At 46.7% G+C, this 24142-nt stretch overlaps 2 protein-coding genes and 1 pseudogene across 4 annotated transcripts in view; 1 reads left to right on the plus strand and 2 right to left on the minus strand.

Moving 5' to 3' along the window:
• Nucleotides 1-4970, minus strand: part of SUGP2 (SURP and G-patch domain containing 2) — a 30417-nt gene extending 25447 nt beyond the window's left edge. Inside the window, exons 1-2 of one of the 3 annotated variants that reach the window (XM_054578916.1) lie at nucleotides 4892-4970; nucleotides 3116-3247 (exon numbers count right to left, since the gene is read on the minus strand). In XM_054578916.1, coding sequence (XP_054434891.1) covers nucleotides 3116-3236 — 121 coding nt within the window. In that variant the 5' untranslated portion in view covers nucleotides 3237-3247; nucleotides 4892-4970. Of the gene's footprint in view, nucleotides 1-3115; nucleotides 3248-4565; nucleotides 4619-4869 lie in introns of those variants that run through there. The other 2 variants (XM_054578914.1, XM_054578915.1) reach the window with 2 other exon arrangements.
• On the plus strand, nucleotides 4713-24142 carry ARMC6 (armadillo repeat containing 6). Its single transcript, XM_054578917.1, has 8 exons — nucleotides 4713-5064; nucleotides 10545-10714; nucleotides 11795-11877; nucleotides 18810-19383; nucleotides 21079-21224; nucleotides 21802-21933; nucleotides 22290-22427; nucleotides 23434-24142. Exons 2-8 carry the CDS (start codon nucleotides 10588-10590, stop codon nucleotides 23644-23646), a joined length of 1413 nt encoding a protein of 470 aa, XP_054434892.1. The 5' UTR covers nucleotides 4713-5064; nucleotides 10545-10587; the 3' UTR covers nucleotides 23647-24142.
• On the minus strand, nucleotides 16477-17582 carry LOC129074905 (ADP-ribosylation factor-like protein 2-binding protein; annotated as a pseudogene).

The following is a 24142-nucleotide window of genomic DNA, read 5'->3' on the forward strand; positions in this document are numbered from 1 at the left end:
AAAGTTTCAGCAAGGAAAGGAGACGGCAAAGTCTCTGCTCTCCTGGACTTGTCACTGGAAGGAGCCAACAATCAATAAAACAAAAATTCATCAGGTGAAAGGAAGTGCCAGTAAGAAATATCAAATAGGTGGGAACTTGAGAGGGAAAGCCATTTTTAGACAGGCTGGTTGAGGAGGGCAGCTCTGACAATATACTGAACAGTGGAGGCCTGGTATGAAAGGCCACACTGTGCAGTTATGGGGGAAGCCCTTCTAGGAAGAGGGCGTATGGGGACAAACCCCTGAGGTGGGACCAGCAAGGGACCAAGGTGCCACAGGGAATGAAGGGCAAAATGGTAAGAAGGCAGCTCCTAAACTCTGCTGCATATTGGAGTCCCTTGGGGACCTCTAAGCATCCTGATTTAATTAATAAGCATGGAGTGTGACCTGGGCACCAGGTTTTTAAAAGGTCCCCAGGTAATACTAATGTGCAGCAAATTTAGGGAGATGCGGATGGATCTATCAGATTGTCAGACCTTCAAAGAGATGCTGGCATATTCTAAGTAAGATGATAGATAAGCCAGAGAAGGGCTCAGAGCAGAGGGATGACCTCACTGGCTATTGTGAAGGGAACAGACCAAAAGAGGCAAGAGTGAATGTAGATGTTCCAACAGTCTACTGGGATGATCTAGGTATGGATGGCTACTGATGGCATGGTATAAGAGGTAGCATTTGAGGCAGAGTGGTAGGTGATTTCTGCACTACAGAATTTTCCAATGCCAAGGCATCAGAAAATGGCACAGACACAGAGAAAGTCTAATCACTGAACCATGCAGCTCTGTGACAAAGAGATAGTTCCAGAACCATCTAGCATTTTACCAGGTTTCTAGTTCACTTCTCCCCGAACCTTCTTGAAGTAACAAGATATGTATTAGAGTTTGAGTCTCCAGATAAAGAAACCAAAATGTTTGCCTCCATATACACATAAACATGTGTACATATGCACATACAGATATGCATCTTTGTGTGTGTATATATAAAAACACATAAGTATTCGCTACTGCATACTGCTAAAAAAACTGAACTGTGATGGTTAAGAAAGCAGCTATGAAGACTTTCACATTTTACTCTTAACTATTTCTTAATTCTTCCAATCTTTTATAACAGGTACATTTCTATATACTACTCATATAATTTTTGAAAACTCATCAATTGTTTTCTCCAGGTCCAAAGCATGCAATAACAGCTATTTCTAAAACAAACACTTAAGACTCACACATGAAATGCTGAAAAACCCTCTTTCATGTCAAGGCTGGCTCAGGGGCTGGTACAGCAGCTAAAAGCACAGGCCCAGGAATGAAGCCTGAAGGAGGCCAGTCCACAGCAGAGAAGTGAATGCACAGTGTACTTCCCTGGGGCTGGGAAGGGCAACTAAATTAATCTTGAGGCCTGCTAAGACTTCCTGGGGGAAGTCACCTATGAACTGGGTCTTAGTGTTCAAAACACAGACAGGTAGCACAGTATCATTGAAATATGAAGCCAAGGCAAGGAGTAAGGGTTGGGAGCCTCATGTGTGGTAATGAGGGACCTTCATGTCATCCTGCAATCTTTGTGGGCAACATTTTTTATTCTATTGGCATGGTGTTCCAAAATTTTCTGAAGGGCAATGTTTTCAGGCAGGGTCTACTCTCAGCAGCTCTATAGCCCACCCTCCAGTCTTGGCACACATCACTGTTACCTTGCTGCTCCTGCACTTATTTGAAGATGTAACCCCAAACTGGGGAGTTCCAAGAGTCAAAGCAGGGCCTTGGCTAAACAAGGTTGGCATTAATATTGAGTTGGCCAAAAAGTTTTTTTCTGTAAGATGGCTCTAGTAACACTTAGTTGCTTTAATTTCATTTGAAACAATTTTGTTACATTGTATTGTGACAGCTGTCATATCACTTAAAATGTTATCAAAATTGATGAATTTTTGTGTAGTCATTTTAATATTGAAGGTGGAAGAAAATATGCAACATTTTTGGCATACTATGCTTTATTACTGCAAGAAAAGTAAAAATGCAACAGAAACGCAAAAAAGGATTTGTGCAGTGTATGGAGAAGGTACTGAGACTGACTGGTCAAATGTGTCCAAAGTGGTTTGTGCCCTGGCTGATGTGGCTCAGTGGACTGAACGCCGCCGGCCTGTGAACCAAAAAGTTGCTGGTTTGATTCCTAGCCAGATCCCCACTTGAGGTGTATGAGAGGCCACCAATCAATCCATGTTTCTCTCACACATGGATGTTTCTCAGCCTCTCTTTTTCCCTCCATTCCTCTCTCTCTAAAAGTAAAATATTTTTAAAAAGTGGTTTGCGAAGTTTCATGCTGGAGATTTCTTGCTGGATGATGCTCCATGGTCAGGTAGACCAACTGAAGTTGATAATCAAATTGAGAAATTAATTAAGAACATCAACCTTATAACACACAGGAGATAGCTGACATATTCAAAATATCCAAATCAATAAAGTTATTGATGAAAATGAAAAAAATTTATCTTTTATTTTACAGAAAAAACCATACAGACTTTTTGGCCAACCCAACAGATCTGTAGTCAGGGCTGATTTGAGGGAAATGAAGCCAGAAGCTGAGAGACCATTGAGGAAGCGTACTGAAATAATCTAGGCCAGCACTGATGACAGCTCAAACCTAAGCAGTGGTGGTTAAGGAGGGAGCCAGGAGACTGATTCAAGAAACCTTCTTTAAAGGGGAAAGGACTAGTCAAAGAACATGTATGAGTGACCCATGGACATGGACAACGGTTCTGGGATTGCCTGGGGTGGGGGTAGGCTGGGCAGAGGAGGACAAAGGGGGAAAAACTGGGACAACTGTAATAGAATAACAATAATTTTTTTAAAAAAAATCTTCTTTTAGTGGGTTAGGGTTTCCGGGGAGGAAAAGCTAGAGGTAATGACAATACTTTCTTCTACATAGTGATTTAACCTGCAAACCCACAGAAAGCTTCATCTTCCCTTAACAAAAAAGGGATGTAGGATCAGAGGAGTTACATAGTTTGCAGTTTGCCCAAAGGACTTAAATCCTCCTGCTCTGACCCTAAATGCCCCATTACCTCCCACTCATGCCCAATCAAGCACTTTACCTTGAGCTTTAAATTGCAGAGCTTCGCCTACAGCTTCACCACTGGGGTCCATGTGATACCGGTTAGCTTTTTCTTGTAATACAGCATCAAAAGTCTCCTGTGCAATTCGCCTTGCTGCCATGTTTCTCTGACCTGTAGTCAGAGAGGAAAAAAGACGAAGAATGACAACCAAAGGTCAAAGAGCCAGCTCTCTATTTCATCTAATCCTCAAAGTAACAAGGCAGTAATCTATAATCCAGCATGGTACTTCAGAAAAGGTCAAATTATTTTAAGGGGTCTCTGCCCTCACAAAGCTCACAGGTGTTAGCTGACAAGTAACGAGACAAGTATTGTGATCTTGGACCTGTTGTTTTGCTTCTCTGAGCCGATTTCCTCAGAATCCTTTAAAAGCTCTACATAAGAAGGAGATAAGAAGCCCTCATCTCCTAGGGTTGCTGGAGGGCTGCAAGAAGCAACGCACAAAACTGAACATAAAAGCATAGGGGAATGGGAGCACAATCCTCTCACACTGTGGTTAGGAAAGACCTGATTGTTCCCATTTCTCAAACATGGCCAAGAGGCTCCAAGGACTGACTTCCAGAGAAGCCTCTTGGAGGAGTCCCTGACTAGTGACAATGAACTAGTGATAGTTATAGGGGACTCCCATGATTTCATTTACTTGAAACAACCCTGTGAAAAAGTGGGTCCTGTTATGACTGATATTAAAGAGGACATATATGCCTCAGGCTAAGCAACTCACCCAAGGTCAGCCAGCCAAGGCTGGAACCTGGGGACAAAGCCTGAAGACTAAATTGAAAAAAGACTGAGAAAGAAGCAACACTGAGGAATGCTGTGGAGGCCCCTCCTTAACCACCAAGATATTTCTTCCAACTTGAAACCTACAACCCAAGACCCAAGCCTGAGCTTGCCTTATAGTCTTCCTTAAAACCATCACCTCCTTTTCCATCCTTCAGCCCTTTGCCTAGGGCGCCCCCTGTTCTCTACTGGCGAAGGGAAGGGTCTTCGGGCCAGACAGCCGGGGACCAAATCAAGCGACCTAACCTTTCTGTGCCTCCGTTTAGCCATCTATGGAATGGGCAGCAAGGGTGGGGGCTGCTTTAAGGATGAGCCCATTCAAAAACGCAAAGGGCCGGACACTGCACCCGGCCTCCCTGATCGCCTCACGAGGAAGGCCGCTCCCGGCTCGGGTGGAATGAATGAGCGAGAGAAAGAATAAACCCCTCAAGGAGCGGTCCGCCTGCTCCCGGCCTCCAAGGACGAAGAAAAGGGGGCACCGGGACCAGGAGGCCGCAAACCGCCCCCCAGGCCAACCCGTCGGGGACGCGGCAGCCGTGCAGCCCCAACGGCCGAGCCCACAGCGCAATCGCAGGGACGCGGGGCCCCCAAGGGCCGAGTACTAGCCCCTTACCCTAGGGCCCACCCACCGACGGTGCCCGGGTTCGGGCCTCACCCCGAGCCCACCGCGCGCGGAGCCGCCCCCGCCGACGCCTCAGACCCCTCAGCCACCGCCTTCGCCGCCGCCGCGCGAGGCGGGGACATGCAAATGAGCCAACCGTCTCCGCAACGCCGCGCCGCGCAGGCGCAGGTCTATGCCGTGCCCTGGTGCGCAGGCGCAGGCGGCTGCCACCGCGCCCTCTCGCAAAGGCGGGCTGTCCGCTTCTTCGGGCGGACGATCCTAAGGCGAAATATTTTCCTTCTGTGGGCGGCGATAACAGCAGCCTGAAAAAGGCGGCAGCGACGCCTCCGCTGCTCACCTGTTTGCTTTCTTGGCTTTACCTGCGCTCGCAATCACCCTTGGTCACCCAGGGAGCGGTTCGCCCGGCTGAGGTACGCCGAAGCGAGGCGGCGCCAGCGCGCCTGCGCGCGTACGGCAGCCGGAAGGGGCCAGAGGCGGTGCCGCGAGTGACAGACGCGAGCCTCACCTTTTCTCTTGTGGCAGTGAAGACCGGGTGAGAAGCTGCAGCCGTGGATACCCCTCGAGCGCAGGACGGGGAGCGGGCGCCGCAGGGTCGGGCTGGTGACTGTAGGCAGCCCTCGAAGACTTGGTTTTGGGGAATGAAAGACTTAAAAAAGCCCCCTGGGAACAAAAACGTCCACTTCCCTGGCCTCTGCTTTTTTTCATTAAGTTATTCATTCACTACCTGTGTCCTGAGTGCCTGCTGTGTTCCTGGCCTCGTCCTCGATAGTGAGAAGGTAGAGAATAAAATGGCCTGGGACCAGCCCTCATGGAGATTAAATTTCATTGGGGAGGACTTTAGACAGGACAAGCGAACGAATAAATGATCCATGTCGCTCTCGGTAAAGATAATATCCAAATAATAAAAGAGAGATGCGAAAAGAGACGGGAGCTGCTTTATCCAGAGTGATTATGAAAGCTTTCCCGTGCTAGCTGGGAAGGATGAGAGAGATGTAGGGAAGCACAAGTGAGGAGGTCGAGGTGGGAAAAGAACTAGTTAGGAGACTAGGTTTTGTTTAGAGAGGGTTGGAAACCACTGCAGGATTTTGAGCAGGTCAGTAAGATGGTCTTTGTGAAGAATAGATGCTCAGGGTGTGGCAGGGAGGAAGCTGGCGAGGCCACCTATTGGAGAGGATGGTGCCTCAACCAGGGTGGTTGTGGCAGGTGGAGAAGGATGTCATTTAAAGTCCCGGATGTTTCCATGCACCATTTTCTTGATGAGCAGAACCTTGGCTGTCAGTTTGAGGGCCTTGCTAATTCCCTTCCTTCCTCCCAACACCTTGAACCCATTGTGGAGACTGGTTGTTTTCCCCCATCTCCTGGCCTGGACTCTTCCTCAGGTGGCTGTCAGATGACCATCCTCAGGCACCATCTTTCTCATTTGCTCTGGATCAATACTTTTGTTTCCCATCTAGTGCTGGTGGGAGGAGATCCCGAAGGACTTCAGGAGTGGTTCCAGGGCCAGACACTGATCTCCCCAGCTCAGGGAGCTCAGGGCTGGGCAAAGGGGGGGTTCTTGGGGTGGGGTAGATGGGGTACAGAGCAAGGCGGAGTGCACAGGCTCTGAGTGGCTAGGGAAGAGTTCCCGAGTAGGTGGCCTGGAAGATCTGGTGATGTCAGGCAGAATAGATAGCAAACCAAGGCAGGAAGGGGAAGGGAGACATGTGTCACCCACTAATTCAGCAGTCCTGAGCTCAGTCAGGTAAGATTGCCAGGTGTTCTGAAGATCACAAGAGAGACCATGATAGCCCGGGAGGGGAGCCTTTGGAATTCCGTGTGTAAACTTCCTATTCTCTGGGAAAGGAAGCCTTTGAAACTGTTAATTCCAAGATCTGGAGAAGGGAGGAGGAGGGGGGAGCCTGGAAACTGGCTACAAGCATAAAACCCCAATAGGTGGTTTACTCAGGCTAGCTGGGTACCTGCTTGTAGCTTCGTGCTCAAGTGTATTTCATAAATAAACTTGCTATGTCATTTCCACTATATATTGTCTGTTGCCTGAATCCATTTCTTGCAGGCAAGACAAACCAAGAAAGGGGAGCCCCTAACTTGGGCCTCCCTGGTAACAGAGATGCTGAAGGCATTGAGCCTCTAAGGGAGATCTGAGCCAAGAGGATTCTTGGCTTCTCACAGAAAAGAATTCAGGGTGTGAACCAGGCAAGGGGTCAAAGTGGAAGCAAGTTTATTGAGCAGAGAGCATAAGCAAGAAAAGCCATTCTACAGACAGTGGTAGACTTCCCTCACGAGAGAAGGGAGACCCCAGCTGCCTTTAGAGGTTGAGCTTATGCTTATATCTCTTTGTAATTTCTATGAAAATTACTGGTATGAGGAAACAAGGGAAAAAACATTGGGATTAACTTTAACCATAACAAGGTATATTTTGAGGCCTGTTTTTCTTTTACGGTATGGGTAAACGATAAGGTATGGGTGAGTACATATTAATCACTCTTTGCAGGAATTTTCTTTGTTCTGGAGGCTCCTTGTGGTTTGCTTGCATCTGTAGTCAGCCAAGTTTTGTCAAGCAGTATGTAGTCAGTCAGCATGTAGCAGGCCCCTGATTTAACTTTGTTTGAATTTAGTTAATTTATGTAATTCTCATGCCCCTCTCCTATATTAGAAGTTCCTTAAAGGACCCAGGTGGATGAAAGGTGTTAATGAGGCAGTATAGCAAGATGGCCAGGCCTCTTATCGCCTGTATGACCTCTGGTAGGTTCTTCCCTCTCTAATCTTCAGATTCCTCATCTGTAAAGTATGCATTGCCTTTTAAGCCTGCCTCTGTGACAGTGAACACTCACTGTTGGCCCACTTGGACCTGAAGCATGGCCAGTGTGGTAGAAGCAATGTCAGGTGGCAGAGCCAGGAACGGCACCAGCTCAGAAGATTCTGTCCCTTGGAACTGGCCGTAGAATACCCCACCATCACCAACCTGGACTCTGCTCTGAGAAACTCTCAAAACAGAAAATCCTCATTGTTTTCCTTCAGCTCTGACTTTGAAAATCCTTAGCAACCCCTTATCAGACTCCCTCTTCTGAGGCAGAAAGGAGTGGGGGACTGTCTGCAAGGGGGCCAGGTAGGTTTTTTGATGCCCTTACGCTCACACCTCCACAAATAAATCAGACATTTTACCTCTAAAGCAACGAATGAAAGGAACTAGTAAGTAACATTTATTAAGCCCCTAATCTATGCCAAATCTTGTTCTAAGTGCTTTTTAGGAATTAACTGGCTGAATTTCTACTGTGTTTATTCCTGTGTCAACCATGAGGTAGTTGAAGAACAGTGAAGTTAAGTGGAAGGCCTGGGATTTGTGTGCTGCTCCCTGCTGGCTCCAGAGCCCGTCCTCCTCTCCCTTGGAGTGTCCGCACAAACACAGACGGAATATTCACATCCTGTGCCACCTCCACAAAGAGGAGCTTGTGCTAGAGTGGCCCATTTCTTTCCTACAGGGCCCAAATTTGCACTTGGATTTTTGCCACAACCCAGTACCACTGTCCTATTATTCCTGTGTCTTTGCCCTCCTAACACACTTTTTGTGTTGTGTGATTCTAGATTGGACGCTGGACCAGGAAAAAAAATTGTTTTAGAAGACCATATTAAGGCAAATGAGGGATTTGATCAGGGACCGTTAGATCTAGAGCTGGGCAGTTTAATATGGTAGCCCTGCATCACTTGTGGCTATTTACATTAAAATGAGTTACAATTAAGTAACAGTACATGTTAAGTTCCTCAGTCACCCTCTCTGTGTTTCAACTGCTCAACTTTGTATGGACTACACAGATAAATAACACTCTCTCATTGCACAAAATTCCACTGGATGCATGGTCAGATTCAGGTCCACGGTTTTAGCAAAATGACTTCAAAGGTGCATTTTATTCTGGCCAGTAGGCAGTGTTGTTGGATTTTTCTGCTGATAACATGAAATCATTCAGTGGGCACATATACTGTCCACCTGATGTCAGGTGTCTCATCAGTTTTATACCTCATGGATTTGCAGCCTTCAGGAATCATTGTCCAGATCTATCCTGTTTAGTCTATTAGCTGAAATTCATCTATAAGGTGAAACTTAACTTTTTTTCTTACCCTTATCCACCCAGTTGTGTGGGGGAAACATAATTCCTTTTTTTAAAAAAATTCTCATCCAAGGATATTTTTCATTACTTTTAAATAGAGAGGAAGGGTAAGAGAGAAAAACAAAACAAACATCGATGCGAGAGAGAGGCATCGACTGGTTGCCTCCCATTTGTGGCCAGGCTGGGGATCAAACCTGTAACCTAGGTGTGTGCCCTGACCTTTTGGTTATGGAATCATGCTCCAACCAACTGAACCACACTTGCCAGAGCAAATGCTGAATTCTTTATTTGCCAGTTTTCAGAAGAAAGAGCTAGGTTTGTTTTAATACTGTTATGAATGCACAGATTTTGATTTTGATATCTGTTGGAATTTTTTTAATGCTCACATGTCTCATCTTCAGCTAGTGGGTGCCCAAGTTTATTGACATGACTTCAGTGTCTTTAGAAGCTTCTTTACATTCTCCTCTCACAAGATGCTCCTGGCTCACCTGGCCTATTTCCTGCCCAGACCTGGAATCAGCCATTTCTCAGGAGCTCTGGTTATGGTAGTTAGAGATCACAGGTGGTGTTTGAAGTGCTCATCGCTGCCATGGTGTCATTTCCTCTAGGCATTTTCAGTTGAGATAACTATAAAAATGGGGGGGGGGTTGTTTGCTTGAGAGAATATATATCGTAAGTTTATATTGATACTTACAGTTCAAATTTAGGAATTCTGAGTTTTTCTTCAATTTTTTTATGTTAGATTCTTTTTTTCTTCTATGCTGGTACCTAATGACATAAATGTTATTACTTACTTGCTACATGTATAATTTCAGGGTAACAGTAATAATTTCAATAACATGATTACTGAAAACTGTTGAAGATTTTCTTTTGTATTTTATACTATCCTTAGTGTGTATCTTAGTAAGAATGGACAGTCATATCGCTGTGTTTTAAAATCACTTGAAGTGGTCTGATCAGGACAGATGTACTCTTAGATTTGTGGTCTTCATTTTACTCTTGCTTTTTAAGGATTCCCTTTTTATTTTGGTTAATATTGGTTCATTTCTTTTCCTAACCACATCGAGCATTTACATGTGTTCCAAATTCCAACCTGTAAAACAAGGTAAATCCAGCTTCTAGTGCTGTCCTCAGCACTCTTTTCTCTATCTTCCTTTGAAGTAACTATTTCTATTAGTTTTTGATTTAGCATTTTTGTCTATTTTATTAATTTTTATTTTAATTTTTTATTAGTAAGCCCTGACTCGTGTGGCTCAGTGGGTTGAGTGTCATACTGGAAACCAAAATGCTGCTAGTTCGATTCCCTGTCAGGACACATGCCTGAGTTGCAGGCCAGGTCCCCCATTTGGGGCATTTGCGAGAGGCAACTGATCACTGTTTCTCTCCCTTTCTTTCTCTCTCCCTCCGTCTCTCTAAAAATAAGTAGAATCTTTCAAAAAATACATTTTTATTAGTGTAACAGTATACTACTATAACATGACATATGATTATACAAACATAACTATATAATAAAGTAATATATAGCTATAATATATTATATAATTTTGTAATCATGTATATTTTATATATAATTATGTGTTGTTATAATACTACTTTATTACTTTATATAATGTTGTAATCCTTTAACATTATTAAGGTATTATTTTATCCTTATTGTTATTTTTTATTACAAGGACATATATTAACATTCCCTTTTTCTTATAAAAAGTGGTAAACTGTCTGTTCTATTCAGCACTTTTAGAAGTTCTAGGGATGTTGGAATGCCATCCTGTTCTGTGATCCAGGTTATAAAAATCTTTCCAGGGTGTTCATATGGCACCAGCCCCAGCAGATTCTCCTTAAGTGGTGGCCAGGCTCCCAGCTGCCCTCTTGATCTTAATGAAGCTTTCTTTTCACCTTAACTTCTCAGCTCAGCAGCATCTATTGGGCCCCTACAGCCCAACAAGGAAGGGATGAAGATGGCCTCCAAGCGCATCACCCAGGAGACCTTTGACGCAGCTGTTCGTGAGAACATCGAGGAGTTTGAGATGGAGCCAGAGGAGGCGGTGAAAGAGGCTGTGGAACAGTTTGAATCACAAGGTAAAGTTGTATGGCTCAGCCCCAGTGCTGGTCCAGCTGTTTGTCCAATAGTCCCCTCTGGTCCACCACTCTTAACATGTGATAGTGCTCTCCTGCTGTGGCCCCACCTCACCTGGGGTGGCAGCCCGGGGCCCTGTACACTCTGTGCTCTGACCTGGGCGGGCTGGCTACCAGCTCCCACCTTGTTGGTGTCTACTCTCTACTTACATGGAGGACAAATTTTAATTGTCACTTCTGTGAAGAGGCTTTTCCTAACCACATCCCAAGAAACAGGACCACCTGACTCTCTCTCCCACCCACACCCTGGCTTGAGCTCAAGGAGGCATAAGTGGGTCTCTCCAGGCCATGGAGGGGACTGGTTAAAAAGAGGTTGTTTGTAATGGTGTGGGCAGGGTTAGGAGACCCTGCAGGCCACAGTAGGGACCTCTCCCACCCTAGGACAGGCCAGGGCCGGGAACGAGGATCACCTGACAAAGGCAGAGTCAGGGAGTTGGGCATGAACACCCGCTCTTCCACTCCAGATCAAGAGTTCACCTCTCCACTGGCCAAACCCAATCAGGTGCCAGAGGGAAAGGGAGCCCCGGGATTTAGCCTCAGAGGTTGGAGGCTAGTGTCTCAGGCACAGAATGGGATAGGGACACTGCACAGGGACTAGAGGGGCACCCAGAGGTGTCCTGCACAGTGAAGGCTTTCTTTGGAAGTGCCAGTGAGGGCAGGGATACAGCCAGGGTAAAGAGTAATGGGAGCCCCAAGGCAGAAAACTGTGGGATCCCCTCCCCTCTCAGCCCACCAGGCAGAATGTGCCTCTCACTGCAGTGATGGCATGCAGCCTCAGTACTTCTCTGCTCCCATTGGCTGGACAGGGCTGAGGAGCAAATACTGCCCTTCCACTCCACACCTCCATGTGGACCTGGCTGCTAAGTTTGGCCTGAGTGCAGAGGGGGAGGAGTGGGGACTTGGTCAGATCCCAGAAGTCCTGAGTGAGTGGTGCCAGCAGAAGGGACATGAGATGTGACCCTGGCAGGCCCACAGGGATGATGGCTATTGCTTGTGTTTCCTGACTTCTCCACCCTCCTGTAGGAGTTGAACTGAGCAACATTATAAAGATGGCACCCAAAGTCTCTGAAGATGGACCTCAGGAGCCCACACATGACATCCTGCAGGTAAGAGGGGGTAACCCATGTGGGCAGGGCTGACCTCTCATGTGTGGTCCCACGTATGTCACCTTGTAATGGTCTGTCTTTTCCCTGGTTCCCAGATGGCGGATGTCAGCTCTGAGGGTCAGAGCCTGCCAAGCATGTGCAGGTGGGCCTGAGGTTGCTTTGCAGCTAGGGCTCCCTGAGTCCATGCCTGAGGGTCTCCCAGGGATGAACAGCACCATGGAGGATCCTCTCTCTGGCTTTCCGACCACCAAGTTTGCTCAGAGAGAGTGGGATCATAGTAAGGCTGTAACCTATTGAGTATTGACTGTCTACCAGCACGTTACAGCCTGTCCCCTTAGCACTTAAACTGGCCTGTTGAATAGGCGGTGTTGTCCCAGAATTACTAATAGGGAAATGGAGGCTCGGAGTGTGCCCTCACTCTCCAGCGATCCAAACAAGGAAGGTATAGCTCACAGAGGTTAAGTCCTTTCCCTAATTTCATCCACTAAACAGTGTTAAGCTGTTGTAAAACAGCAGGTTCTAGTGTTTATTGAGAACAGGCTGTGGACTTAGTTCTATGCAAGGTGCTTTCTGTGTGCTATCTCAGTTATTCTCCCAAAGACACCTGCAAGGTTGGGATTATCCCCATTTTACAGATGGGGAAATTGAGATCCAAAGAGAATAAAATGACTCTCCTGGCAGTGAGGAAGTATAGTGATAAAAGAAGTTGGAAGAGACAGCCCTGGGTGTGATCCAGCTCTGACTAAGGCAAGGTACTTATTTCTCCCTGTCCTCAGAGCACTCACCATCTCCTGCCTTACAGAGGTTTTGTGAAATCATCTTACTGTTTTCTTTTGACTTTCTTTGCTAGTAAGGATGAATGTATTTTATTTTTTATCCCCACCTGAGGACATTTTTTAATTGTTTTTAAAATTATTTATTATTTATTTTTTTAAGATTTTATTTATTTGTTTTTAGAGACGGGAAGGGAGGGAGAGAGGGAGAGGGAGAGAAACATCTATGTGTAGTTGCATCTCGCGCGCCCCCTACTGGGGACCTGGCCTGCAACCCAGGCATATGCCTTGCACTGGAAATCAAACCAGTGACCCTTTGGTTCACAGGCCGGCACTCAATCCATTGAGCCACCCAGCTAGGGCTAATTGCTTTTTCTAGAGAGAGAGGAAGGGAGAGAGAAACATAGCTTGGTTGCCTCCTATATGCACCCACTCTGGGGATTGTACCCACCCAGACAGGAGATCGAACCTGGAACCTAGGTATGTGCCCTGACCAATAATCAAACCCATGACCTTTCAGTTGTGGGATGACACTCCAACCAACTGAGCCACATACCGGCCAGGGCAAGGATGAACGTATTTTAAAATAAGCTTATCTTCTGGCAATTTTTCTATAGGGTGGTTTATCTTTTTTTTTATTATTATTGATTTTTAGATGCCCTTTATATATGAAGGATCTTAGTAACAATGGTCTCTAGGGGTCATCGAGTATTTGTGAAGTGCTCAGCATTGTACTAAATGCTTAAAATGTGTTATCACAATCTGTGATTAGCCCATTTTGCTGATCACGAATCTGAAGCTTCCCAAGGATAAATGACTCACCTATGATCACAGCCAATGAGGGTCAGAGCTGGGACCCAGATCCAGGTCCCTCTCCCAGGGAAGCCAAGCTCAGAGAATGACTAGGAGGTCTTTTACCAGCAGTATAGGAAATCCTTGTTTGTTTACAGCTTTTGCTCTTTTTTTCTTAATTTCACTTTGAAAATTTTATTCTTCATTATGGAAGAAGAATGTGATTATGTTCTTGGCATAAAAGAGTCAAGCAATACTCAAGCATTTTTAGTAAAATCTAGAAGTTCCTGTCCTGTACCTCCTACCAACCTCTTTCTTACTCTTCCCTGGGGGTGGTGCCACACACATTGGGGCTCACATCTCTCAGCCCTTGTTCTCACCTTGCAACTGAACCAAACCTTTCTCACACTCCACTGAAGCATTGAGCTCTGTTTGTGTGTCATGGTTCTGATGCATGAGAAAAAGTCACCTTTGTGATGCCTTTTGAAATGAATCTGCTAGAGTTATGGAGTGTTGCAAACAGGCTTGTAGAAATAAAACCAAGATGAAATCTTGGAACACTCTGAGTAGAAAGTAAGCCTGGCTAGTTTTATTGTGGGAAGTTCCAGAATAAAAGCAGTGAGTCACAGAGTGAATGACCCCATGGTTGGTGTACAAAGCCCTGTCACCATGTTGAGTTGTGACAGGTGGGATACAGCTGGCTCTGCCACCTTCACATTAGCAACTGTCCTCTGCTAAGCTTACCTGTGGGGGTTTGGGGTCATAAGCAGCACCTAGGAACCGTGAAGACAACCCCCTTAGCGAGTTGATTCAGAGACTCAGTGTTACAATAAGATCCAGGACAAGAAGAGATTTTGTCCATAAATTTGATGGATACCAGTGTACAAATATTACTCATTCTCTTTTCTTCTCTTATCTGACAATATAGAGTAAGTATAACTCCAGTATTATGTGTTCTTAATGGCATTTGTGTTACATGCTTTTCAAGTTTCTTCTAGGGTTCCTGCTAAAATGCTGCAACCCTGGTTTTGGTTTTTGTTATTTTTTTTTGTAGTAAAATCTATATAACATAAAATCTGCCATCTTAACCATTTCTAAGTATGCATTAGGTGCATTTACATCATTGTGCAACCATTACCACCTTCCATGTCTAGAAGTCCTCTATTTTCCCAAACTGAAACTGTCCCTCTTAAGCACTAACTCCTCATTCCCCCCTCCCCCAGCCATTGGCACCCACCATTCTGCTTTCTGTCCCTATGAATCTGACTATTTTTGGAACATCATATAAGTGGAATTTTCAGTATTTGTTCTTTTGTGTCTGGCTTATTTCATAGAGCATAATGATAAGTTTATCCATGTTGTAGTGTGTGTCAGAATTTCCTTTCTTTTTAAAGCTCAATAATAATATTCCACCGTGTGGATGAACCACATTTTGTTTATTCATTCGTCTGTTAATGAACACTTGAGTTGCTTCCACCTTTTGGCTATTTTGAGTAGCGCTGCTATGAACATGGACATACAAACATCTCTTCAAGATCCTGCTGTAAATTCTTTTGAGTGTATACCCAGAAGTGGGATTTCTGGATCATATGGTATTTCTATACTTAATTTTATGAGGAGCCACTAGACTGTTTTTCAAAGAAGCTACACCATTTCACATTCCCACAATGTGTAAGGCTCTGATTTTCCACATCCCTGCTGACACTTGTTATTTTCTGGGGTTTTTTTTGTTTGTTTGTTTGTTAGTTTTTTTAGAACCATGGTTCTTGCAAAACACCTCAAATTTTAATCACAGGACAAAAGTATTTAACAAATGCCACATCAGTATAGAAAACACATGGCTTATAACTCATCCTTTAAAACCAGAAGAGCCAAATGAAAAGTCAGTACAGATTCTTATTTTTAAAGAAGAATCTTAAAAAAAAATCTAACCACTTAAAAAACATCTAAGATACACATCAGGAATTTAACTATATTTTTTCTTTCTAGAGATGTGAGATCCACGCTTTCTGGTCACTAATGTCCTATCAAACATTGTGCTAAACCAGTGTACTAAGTCAAAGCAGACAGATGGGCAGTAAACCTGTTTGCTCTCTCCTATTCCTGCTGAGCTAGCCTAGTAGAACACTGTTTCTGATAAGATTTTTGACAGGAAGAAGGAGTTGCAGACCCTCTACCCCAATATAAAACCTAACAAACTGATTTATACAGAAAACGTTTAAGCACACTTAAAGTGCTATAAGAAAAGGAGAAAAGTATACCTCTAGTCTTTTTCCAGCATATGCACACATTCAGTGGTGCCCAGTAAAATAGGAGTACCAACATAGAAAGCATTTTCACTTTCATAGCACTAACAACTAAAAAGCACATAGCATATAATACTTTGATTTTTAAGTGAGTCATCATGGAAGTTCCAAGTTAGCGTGAATATTCATCTATAAAAATAGGTTTTCAAAAATGCTTAAAAGAAAAGTTCTAGAAACAATGGTACTACATCAAGACCAGCAGAAGACATAGTGATACAAGGTCTACAAATGTAAGACTAGGAATTGACTTTAACACATAGCTTTTAGGGGAAGGACATCTCTCTCAGATAATCCCTGCAGCCACAGTTTGCTGTAACAGTAGGAGCTCCAGAAATTTCAAGACAGGCAGCTGGCTTGAGCAACATTTTAGGTAAATGCTCCCAAACAGTAAAAACCCCATTGAGGCTGAAGGACTGAAACTTTCGTGCTGTCACACCAACATGTATGCTGGGGAAGGCTCTGCAGGCACAATGTTGCACGTGGACTTGCTCCAGAGGAGCCAGATTCAAGCCCCTGAGAGAGATGTCCATTTAGAGAGGAGAGCTAGGGTTATAGAACACAAGGTTTTCTAAAGAGGTGGGTGCCAGGAGGATCAGGTAAATTTTTTTTTGACCCATCAATACTTGACATTAATGAAGAGTTTCATTATACCTATACCTAATGAAGAGCCTTTTCTAGTACACTGGTCTGCTGGTGTCCAGAACAATCTCATTGCCTAAAGGTGGGACCTAATGCCACAGATTGTTCTGAGGAGCTGGCCTAGAGGATGAGTTGCACAATGAAGTTACCACTAAGCCACTGCTTAAGTCCAGAGACATTTCTTTAAAAGCCAGAAAATTGGTAAATGTGAGCAGCATGTCGAATATGTCATCGGCCACTTCATCTTTTTGGTGCAAGCTGCCATGTTAAATCCAGGAATCCGCTCCAGCGGCTGTTCTTCAATATACTTTTATGTTAAAGAAATACATTCATTCAAAATAGGTGTGTAGGTGAGTTTATGTTCTCTGTGTCTCCAAATTCCTGGTATACTTGTCCATGAAATTTCTCTGTTATAACTAGAACTTGTCATCCGTGATAATATTCTCTAATTACCCAACCACAGCACCAAATTCTGCATCAGAGGCAGAAGAGGAAAACAGCATGAAGCTCTGTTCCTCTAGGGTAGTGATTTCTAAACTTTTTCATCTCATGGCAGACATAACCTACTAAAATTCTGCAGCACACCAAAAAATATATATTTTGCTGATCTGACAAAAAGATAGGTATAATTTTGATTCATTCACACCAGATGGCTGTTGTGTTGGCTGTTGTCATTCTTTTATTTGACAATCTAAGGGAAAAGAGATCAGTACTCCTGACAAAATAGTCAAGTATCGCATGTTTTAATTCCTTTTTCTTTGTTTTAATAATGTCCTTTGCAGTAGCAGAAGCCTTAGCACTTTGGAAAATGAAGCTTCTATGTGTATCTCAGAACATTCCAGAAGCAGTTATAGGTTAATAGGCCATGATATATAGAAATGTAATGTAAATCTTTTTATTTTTTATTTATTGATTTGAGAGAGAGAAACATGGATATATTGTTACACTTATTGATTGATTGATTGATTCTTGTGTGTGTCCCAACCAGGGGTAGAACCTGCAACCTTGGCATATTGGGGTTATCTAACCAACTGAGATGCCCAGCCTGGGCTGACGTTTTAATTCTTGGTGGCATCCCAATGTACCGTAGCACAGTGGTTGAAAATTGCTGCTCTGGGAGATCCATCTCCACCACCACCACCACCACATCTGTTCCGAGTGGGCAAGCTGCCCATTGGCCTTCTACCTTGCCCATGGCCCTGGGCCCAACCTCCATTCTGCTCCTGTTCCATAGAGCCCCAGACGGCTTCAGGGAGGCCTTCCTGCCAAGGCCACAGCCAGGCATGAGCCACTGCAGCCACCGCAGATGACTGGCGGCTATTAGGCAGTTACCCACCTCCGTGTAACCTCCGACCTCGTGCCCCACTCTTTTCTGTTTTGATAGTAGCCATCCTGAAGGGTGTGGTGGTATTTTGTGGTTTTGATTTGCATTCCCCTGGTGATTAGTGATTTGGAGCACCTTCTTCTGTGCTTTTTGGCCCTGTGTAAATCTTTTTTTGATGAATGCCTATTCAAGTCACTGTTCTGAACTTAATCCATTTCTTAATATTTTGCTTTGTTGCAACCTATACTCCGTTAAGTCAAGATATCTACCTTAGTGAAAATTGGCTGATAGACATACTTGCCTTTCAGGATAGTTGAGCAAAGTTAAAGCCCTTGGTCTGATGGTGTCTGTAGAACTGCCCTTCACTGGGTGGGGTACAAATGATTTCAGAAGCTCCAGGGACATGGGTTTGTCTTAAGGCTCCTATTCAGGCAGGCACTGAGGTCATGGAATTGAAGAGCAGCTAGACTTATCGGTCCTGTTCAGATTGTTTTCTTTCATTATTATTTTTAACTCAGGGGTTTAAGAGCTGAATTTGAGTGAATCAGCTATGTGTACAGTGTGTACAGTATGTGTACAGTGTTTATTTGGCAGATCCTTAGTAAATTTTTGTGGAGTGAATGAGAGAGAGAGGAGAAATACGGTGTGAGCAGGTCTAGGGAAGGCAGCTTTCACCTTCTTTGAAGTGCTGGCCATTGGAGAGTGTGTTGGTTAGTTATGCGTGCATAACAAACAACCTCAAACAACAACTATTTTATTGTTTCGTAGGATTCTACTGGGTTAATGAGCTCAGCTGGACAGTTCTCCTGTTTGTCTTGCTTGAAACCTCTCATACTGGGCTGTTTAATGAATCTGCATTTGTGTGTATGGTTCCTTGGTGGGGATACTGAGAGGGCTGGACCTCTACCTCTCTGTGACTTCTGAAGGCCAAGGCTCCTAAAAAGCACAGATGTGGAAGCTAACACAGCTGGAACTGGCCCCACAGAACTTCCAGTGCAGGCCCAGATGCCAGGGGAGGGGATCCCGTAGGCACGCAGCACTATTACTGTGGTCCTCTTTGGGCTGAGCTGACGCTGAGGTTTCTTCCATGTTTCATAGGCCCTGGAAGACCTGCAGGAGTCCGTGGCCTGCTGTCGCCCCCAGGAGGTGTCATTGCAACTTGCCCGCTTTTGTGAGCAATGCAAACAGCACAAGGCCTGCCGCTTTCTGGCAGCTCAGAAGGGTGCCTACCCCATCCTCTTTGCCGCCTGGAAGCTGGCTGCAGCAGGTGACCGGGGACTTCTGCTCCAGGCCCTTAACGCCCTGTCAGCCCTGATAGATGGCCAACCTGATCTCCTAGACACCCAGGGCCTAAAGCTGCTGGTGGCCACTGTGGCCGGAAATGCCGACCTAACTGATCTGATTTGTGCTGGGATCCGCTGCATACGCCATGCCTGCATGAAACATGAGCAGAATCGGCAGAGCCTGGTGAAGGCTGGTGTGCTGCCCCTGTTGACTGGTGCCATCACCCGGCACAGCCGCTGCGCTGATGTGGTCAGGGAGGCCTGTTGGGCCCTCCGCATCATGACTTTTGACGACGACATTCGTGTACCCTTTGGCCATGCCCATGACCATGCCAAGATGATTGTGCAGGAGAACAGAGGCTTGAAGGTGCTCATTGAGGCTGCCAAAGGTAGGAGCAGGTGTGGCAAATGTTAGAATCGGGGCTTAGGACTGCTTCAGGCATGTGGCTCCAGGCTCAACTTGCATCTCTTGGCTTCATCCCACCCACATGACAGCCTTTGTGGAATAGTATCCTTATTTCCAGTTACTCCAGGAGAGTTCCAGGCCAGCACTCATTGGCCAGGACCAAGTCCTATGGACATGTCCAAATCCATTTGGGGAGGGGGCTTGGCTCAGTCCAACCAGACTGAGAGCAGGGAAAGGAGAGCTCCCCAAAGAGGAAAACAAGGGTGTTTCCCAAAGATGGGGGAAAGTGTTGCTGCATTCACCACAATTAGCCCCAGGTAGTGGTTTACACTTTGGTTCACATTTGGCCACAAATTCTTGTGCACATATGTGTTCCTGAGTCCAGGGTAACCATAGTAAGCAGGCCATTGGAGGTTGCAAAGATGACATTCAGATCCCAAAGCTCCAGCCCTATGTCCACTGTACCTACCAAAAAAGGCCTGACAGGTTTAGTGCACTGAAAGTACTGGAAAAACGAATTTTCTTTCCTGGACTACCTGTGGCTCTGGCACCATAGCCAGGCCTGTGTGCAGGACTCTGGCCTTGTCTGCCAGAGAGGCAGAGTCTGGTGAAAGCTGGCGTGCTCCCCCTGTTGTGCCTGCCTCGGCTTCTCCTCCACACCCATGGAGAGGGTGGAAACGGGGCCTGATTATCTTGGAAGTCAGGCTGCTTTTATGAGGGGTCATTTACATCTTTCTCGTTTATTTGCAGGAGCTCATTTCAGTCAGGGTTCTATCAGAGAGACACAACCAGTAGGATATGTGGATATATAAAGAGAGCCAGTGCAAGGAGTTGGCTCACATGGTTATGGGGCTTTTGAGTCTGAAATCTATGGGGCAGGAACTGACACCACAGTTCACAGGGGTGCTTATTCCTCCTCAGGGAGACCTCAGTTTCTCTGTAAGGCCTTCAGCTGATTAGCTGAGGTCCACTCAGACCATCCAGGGTCCTCCTCTCCCCTCCCATCCTCTTTCCTCCCCTTCCCTCCCTTTCCTTTTCCTTCCCCTCCCTTCCCCTCCCGTCATCAGATGGATGTCACCATGTCTAGATAGCACCTCCATGGCACACACATATTAGCACTCATGGAGTTTCTGGGGCACATGAAGTGACAAACTGTCACATTAATTCTATGTAAATTTTGCTCTCCATCCCTCCCCTACCCCATATTAGCTTCAATGCATTCTCTCCTCCCTGTGCCTCTGAGCTTGGTCTTCGTGTCTTTGTTCAGTTCTTCCACGTCAACTCTATCCACGCATCTCTCTATGGTTTCTGGGTTTCCTGTTGCACTTAGAAAGGTCATTCCCACCCCAAGATCATAAAAATAGTCTCGGATGTTTTATTATAGCACTATTATGGTTTTCTTTTTTTAGGTGACACCATCAGTTGGTCTGGAATTTATCTAGGGCATGGTGAGGAGGTGGAGGGAGCAGGAAGTTGGGGGACTGAGGTATCCAGTATCTTCCCCAGCAGCCAGCAGGGGGTGTTGCAGGTCCAGAGAGCCCCTGGTGTTCTCTGAAGCTCTCCTGGTATAGGCAGCCACCCTCACAGGCAGAGGGTGGAACAGAATTTGAATGAGGACCACAGCTGTGGCTGGTTGCCCCACTCTTCAAACCCGCAGTTCCGCTCTCCCTCTCCACAGCATTCCCTGACAACCCCAGCATCCTGAGTGAGCTCTGCAGCACTTTGTCCCGTCTGGCTGTTCGCAACGAGTTCTGCCAAGAGATCGTAGACCTTGGGGGCCTCAGTGTCCTGATGACCCTGTTGGCCGACTGCAGCGACCACCAGGTGGGCATCCAGAGCTGTCTTAGGGTGCAAATTTGACGTTTTTCTCCAAGCCTGGGGGAGGCTCCGGCCTCCCAGGAACTCTGCCCTTTTGGGTCCCTGCCAGCCATACAAGCCTGAGTCAGGATATACCTGGCCAGTCTGCTGACCCTAGAACCAAAATGTGGTTTCCACTTCTCATTGACCTATAGGTGGGAACTAAGGTTTTGGGGTAGACAATGCCCCCTCCCTGCCCTCTCTAACTGTCCTTTTGCACCTTTGTATTCAATATTTTCTTTCTGGAGCAGGAGGAGCTGGAGTGGGTGTCACTGGAGCTGACCCAGACCTCAGCTCAACTGTGTGGTGCTTAAGTGAGGCCCATCCCTTGCTACCTGGGCATTCCCATCTGTATAACAGGGCAGGAACCCCTACCCATCATTACTTCATGAAGCAGTCACTTATCAACCTCCTCTCCACATGCTTAGACTAGGGCCCAGACCTGCCCTCAGTAACCTCTCTTACAATACGAACAGTTAGGCGTGGATCAACGGGAAGGGGGCTGGCTGAATCAGGAGGTGACCCCCTTGTGCCCTCCATATAGGACCTTGTGAAGCAGGTGTTGAGTGCTCTACGGGCCATTGCGGGAAACGATGATGTGAAGGATGCCATTGTCCGTGCAGGCGGGACAGAGTGCATTGTGGCTGCCATGACTCGGCACCTGGCCAGCCCCCAGGTACCACCCGGGGGCACATGAGGTGGGGCAGTGGGTCTGGAATTCCAGCTTAGTCACCATATCTGAGTGATGCTCATTCCATTTCCTCAAGTGGGGGTGAGGGAGGAGCAGGGAGAAGGAGTGTGGGTGGAGGGCCTGGTGAGTGAGAGTCAGGGGCAAGCAGAGGGGGGACCAGGACAGAAGAGCTTGGTCGATGTTTTTGTCACCCTGATACTGTTCCTGTTACTACTGGTCCTGTACACACCTGGACTGACAGTGGTCTGTCCAAGTGAGGTCTTGGGGTCCTCACCTGGGAGGTTGGCAATAGCAGGGGTCTGTTGGCCTGGTCTCAACCATCCCTGTGAACCACCCTGCAGGTATGTGAGCAGAGCTGCGCAGCGCTGTGCGTCCTGGCACTGCGCAAACCAGAGAACAGCCAGGTCATCGTGGAGGGTGGAGGGGCTTTGGCTGCACTGGAGGCGATGAAGGCACACCCGAAGGAGGCTGGTGTGCAGGTAGGAGCCAGACATCCCTGTACCCATCCCCATTATGGCCCAAGCCTTGTGGGTTCTTATTCCTTCCCAGTTCCTGTAGTCCTGTAGCTATATGCCATCCTTCATAGTATACAGTCCCTGTTCCTCTGTGCTTCCTGCATTTGATCTTTCCCAACAGGCCCTTAGTAGCGATCTAGGGAGGAGGAGGGAATGGGAGAGAGCAGATGGGGCTCTGCCAGGATTTGGGGTGGTTCTACCCACCTGGGACTGCTTTCCATGTCTCACTGGGGAGTCTTCAGAGCTGAACTGTAGGCAGAGCCACGTGCACACCCTGGCCTGAAACCCACGCTTCTCCTTGCAGCCCCTGGCTCCCATTCTTGCACCCTCCCACCACTGGAGCCTCTTCATGATCCTTAGATACACCAGGCTATGGTCCCTATGGGGCCTTTACCCTCCTGGTCCTTCCTCCAGGATGCTCTGCCCTTGGCCGGCCCATTACCTTATCCTCTCCTGACCACCCTAGCGAGGAGACCCTCAGACCTCACCTGCTTCTCATGCACTCTTCCACTGGTGGTGGAAGCCTTACTGGGGTGCTTCTAGGCACCCACATGGCAGATTTGTAAGTTGCAAATGTTAGCTGAAGGAATACTGATGTAATTGACAGATGGGCCCTGTGCATACCCCCTCTTCTCTCTGTCTTGCTGCCTCCTTCCCTGGGGCCCCTGCCAGACTCTCTTGAGACTGAGGATCTATACCTGAGGGATCATCCCCACATACTGAGCCCTTGGCCACCCTGAACTTCAGTCTGCCCTGGGAAGTAGGGGATTTGCCCTGACTCCGTGGCTGCCGAGAAGATGAAGTGAAATAATGCATCTAGCCTGATGACTCACAGCATAGCACATGGTGAATGCTGGCTGTGGTCATGATTGACCCATTATGTTAGGGGGATAACCCCAAGGTCGGAGTAGATCCCACCCCAGGGCCCCACGAACCAACTGACAGCCTCACCTTCTGCTCTTCCTTCCAGAAACAGGCCTGCATGCTGATCCGAAACCTAGTGGCTCGAAACCAGGCTTTCTCACAGCTCATCCTGGACCTGGGGGCCGAAGCGCTCATTGTGCAGGCCCGTGTTGCCCACCGAGACTGTGAGGATGTGGCCAAGGCTGCCCTGCGGGACCTGGGCTGCCATGTGGAGCTCCGAGAGCTGTGGACTGGCCAGAAGGGCAACCTGGCACCATGACCCAGCCTCAGTCTAGGCTGTGACTCTGGGTGAGTCATGTGACTAAGGAAATGGGGAGATCCATGTCCTGCCACTCTGTCCCCCAGATACCTCCCCCAACTCAGTGAGAAGTGTTTTCTGATGGGCACCAGGTACAAGGTGGGGGATGCGAAGGGAGCACTGGTGAGTGGTCTACACTGGGTCCTATGCTCCCCTCACCAGCCAACAGCATTGGTATCACCCATCCTGCCCATCCCCCCAGCTCTTTACTACCAGAAGAGCCTTGCACTGCCTGGGGCAAAGTGCTTTCTAAAATTTAGCAACCACACTGGCCAGTCTCAGAGTGGGGCAGGGATCCTGCTCCTGCCTCTTCAAGTCCATTTTTGCCCTGTTCCTGTTTTTCTCACCAATAAATGGGTCGAAGATACCTTGCCCTCCTGGCCAGACAGCAGGGACTGAGACTGGTTATCTCCAGGGCCCCAGGCCAGCCAGTGGTGCGTGGTAATAAAAGACTGTT

This window comes from Pteronotus mesoamericanus, unplaced genomic scaffold (genome assembly GCF_021234165.1).
Source record: "Pteronotus mesoamericanus isolate MK-2021 breed Mesoamerican mustached bat unplaced genomic scaffold, CSHL_Meso_final contig_502, whole genome shotgun sequence".
NCBI lineage: Eukaryota > Metazoa > Chordata > Mammalia > Chiroptera > Mormoopidae > Pteronotus > Pteronotus mesoamericanus.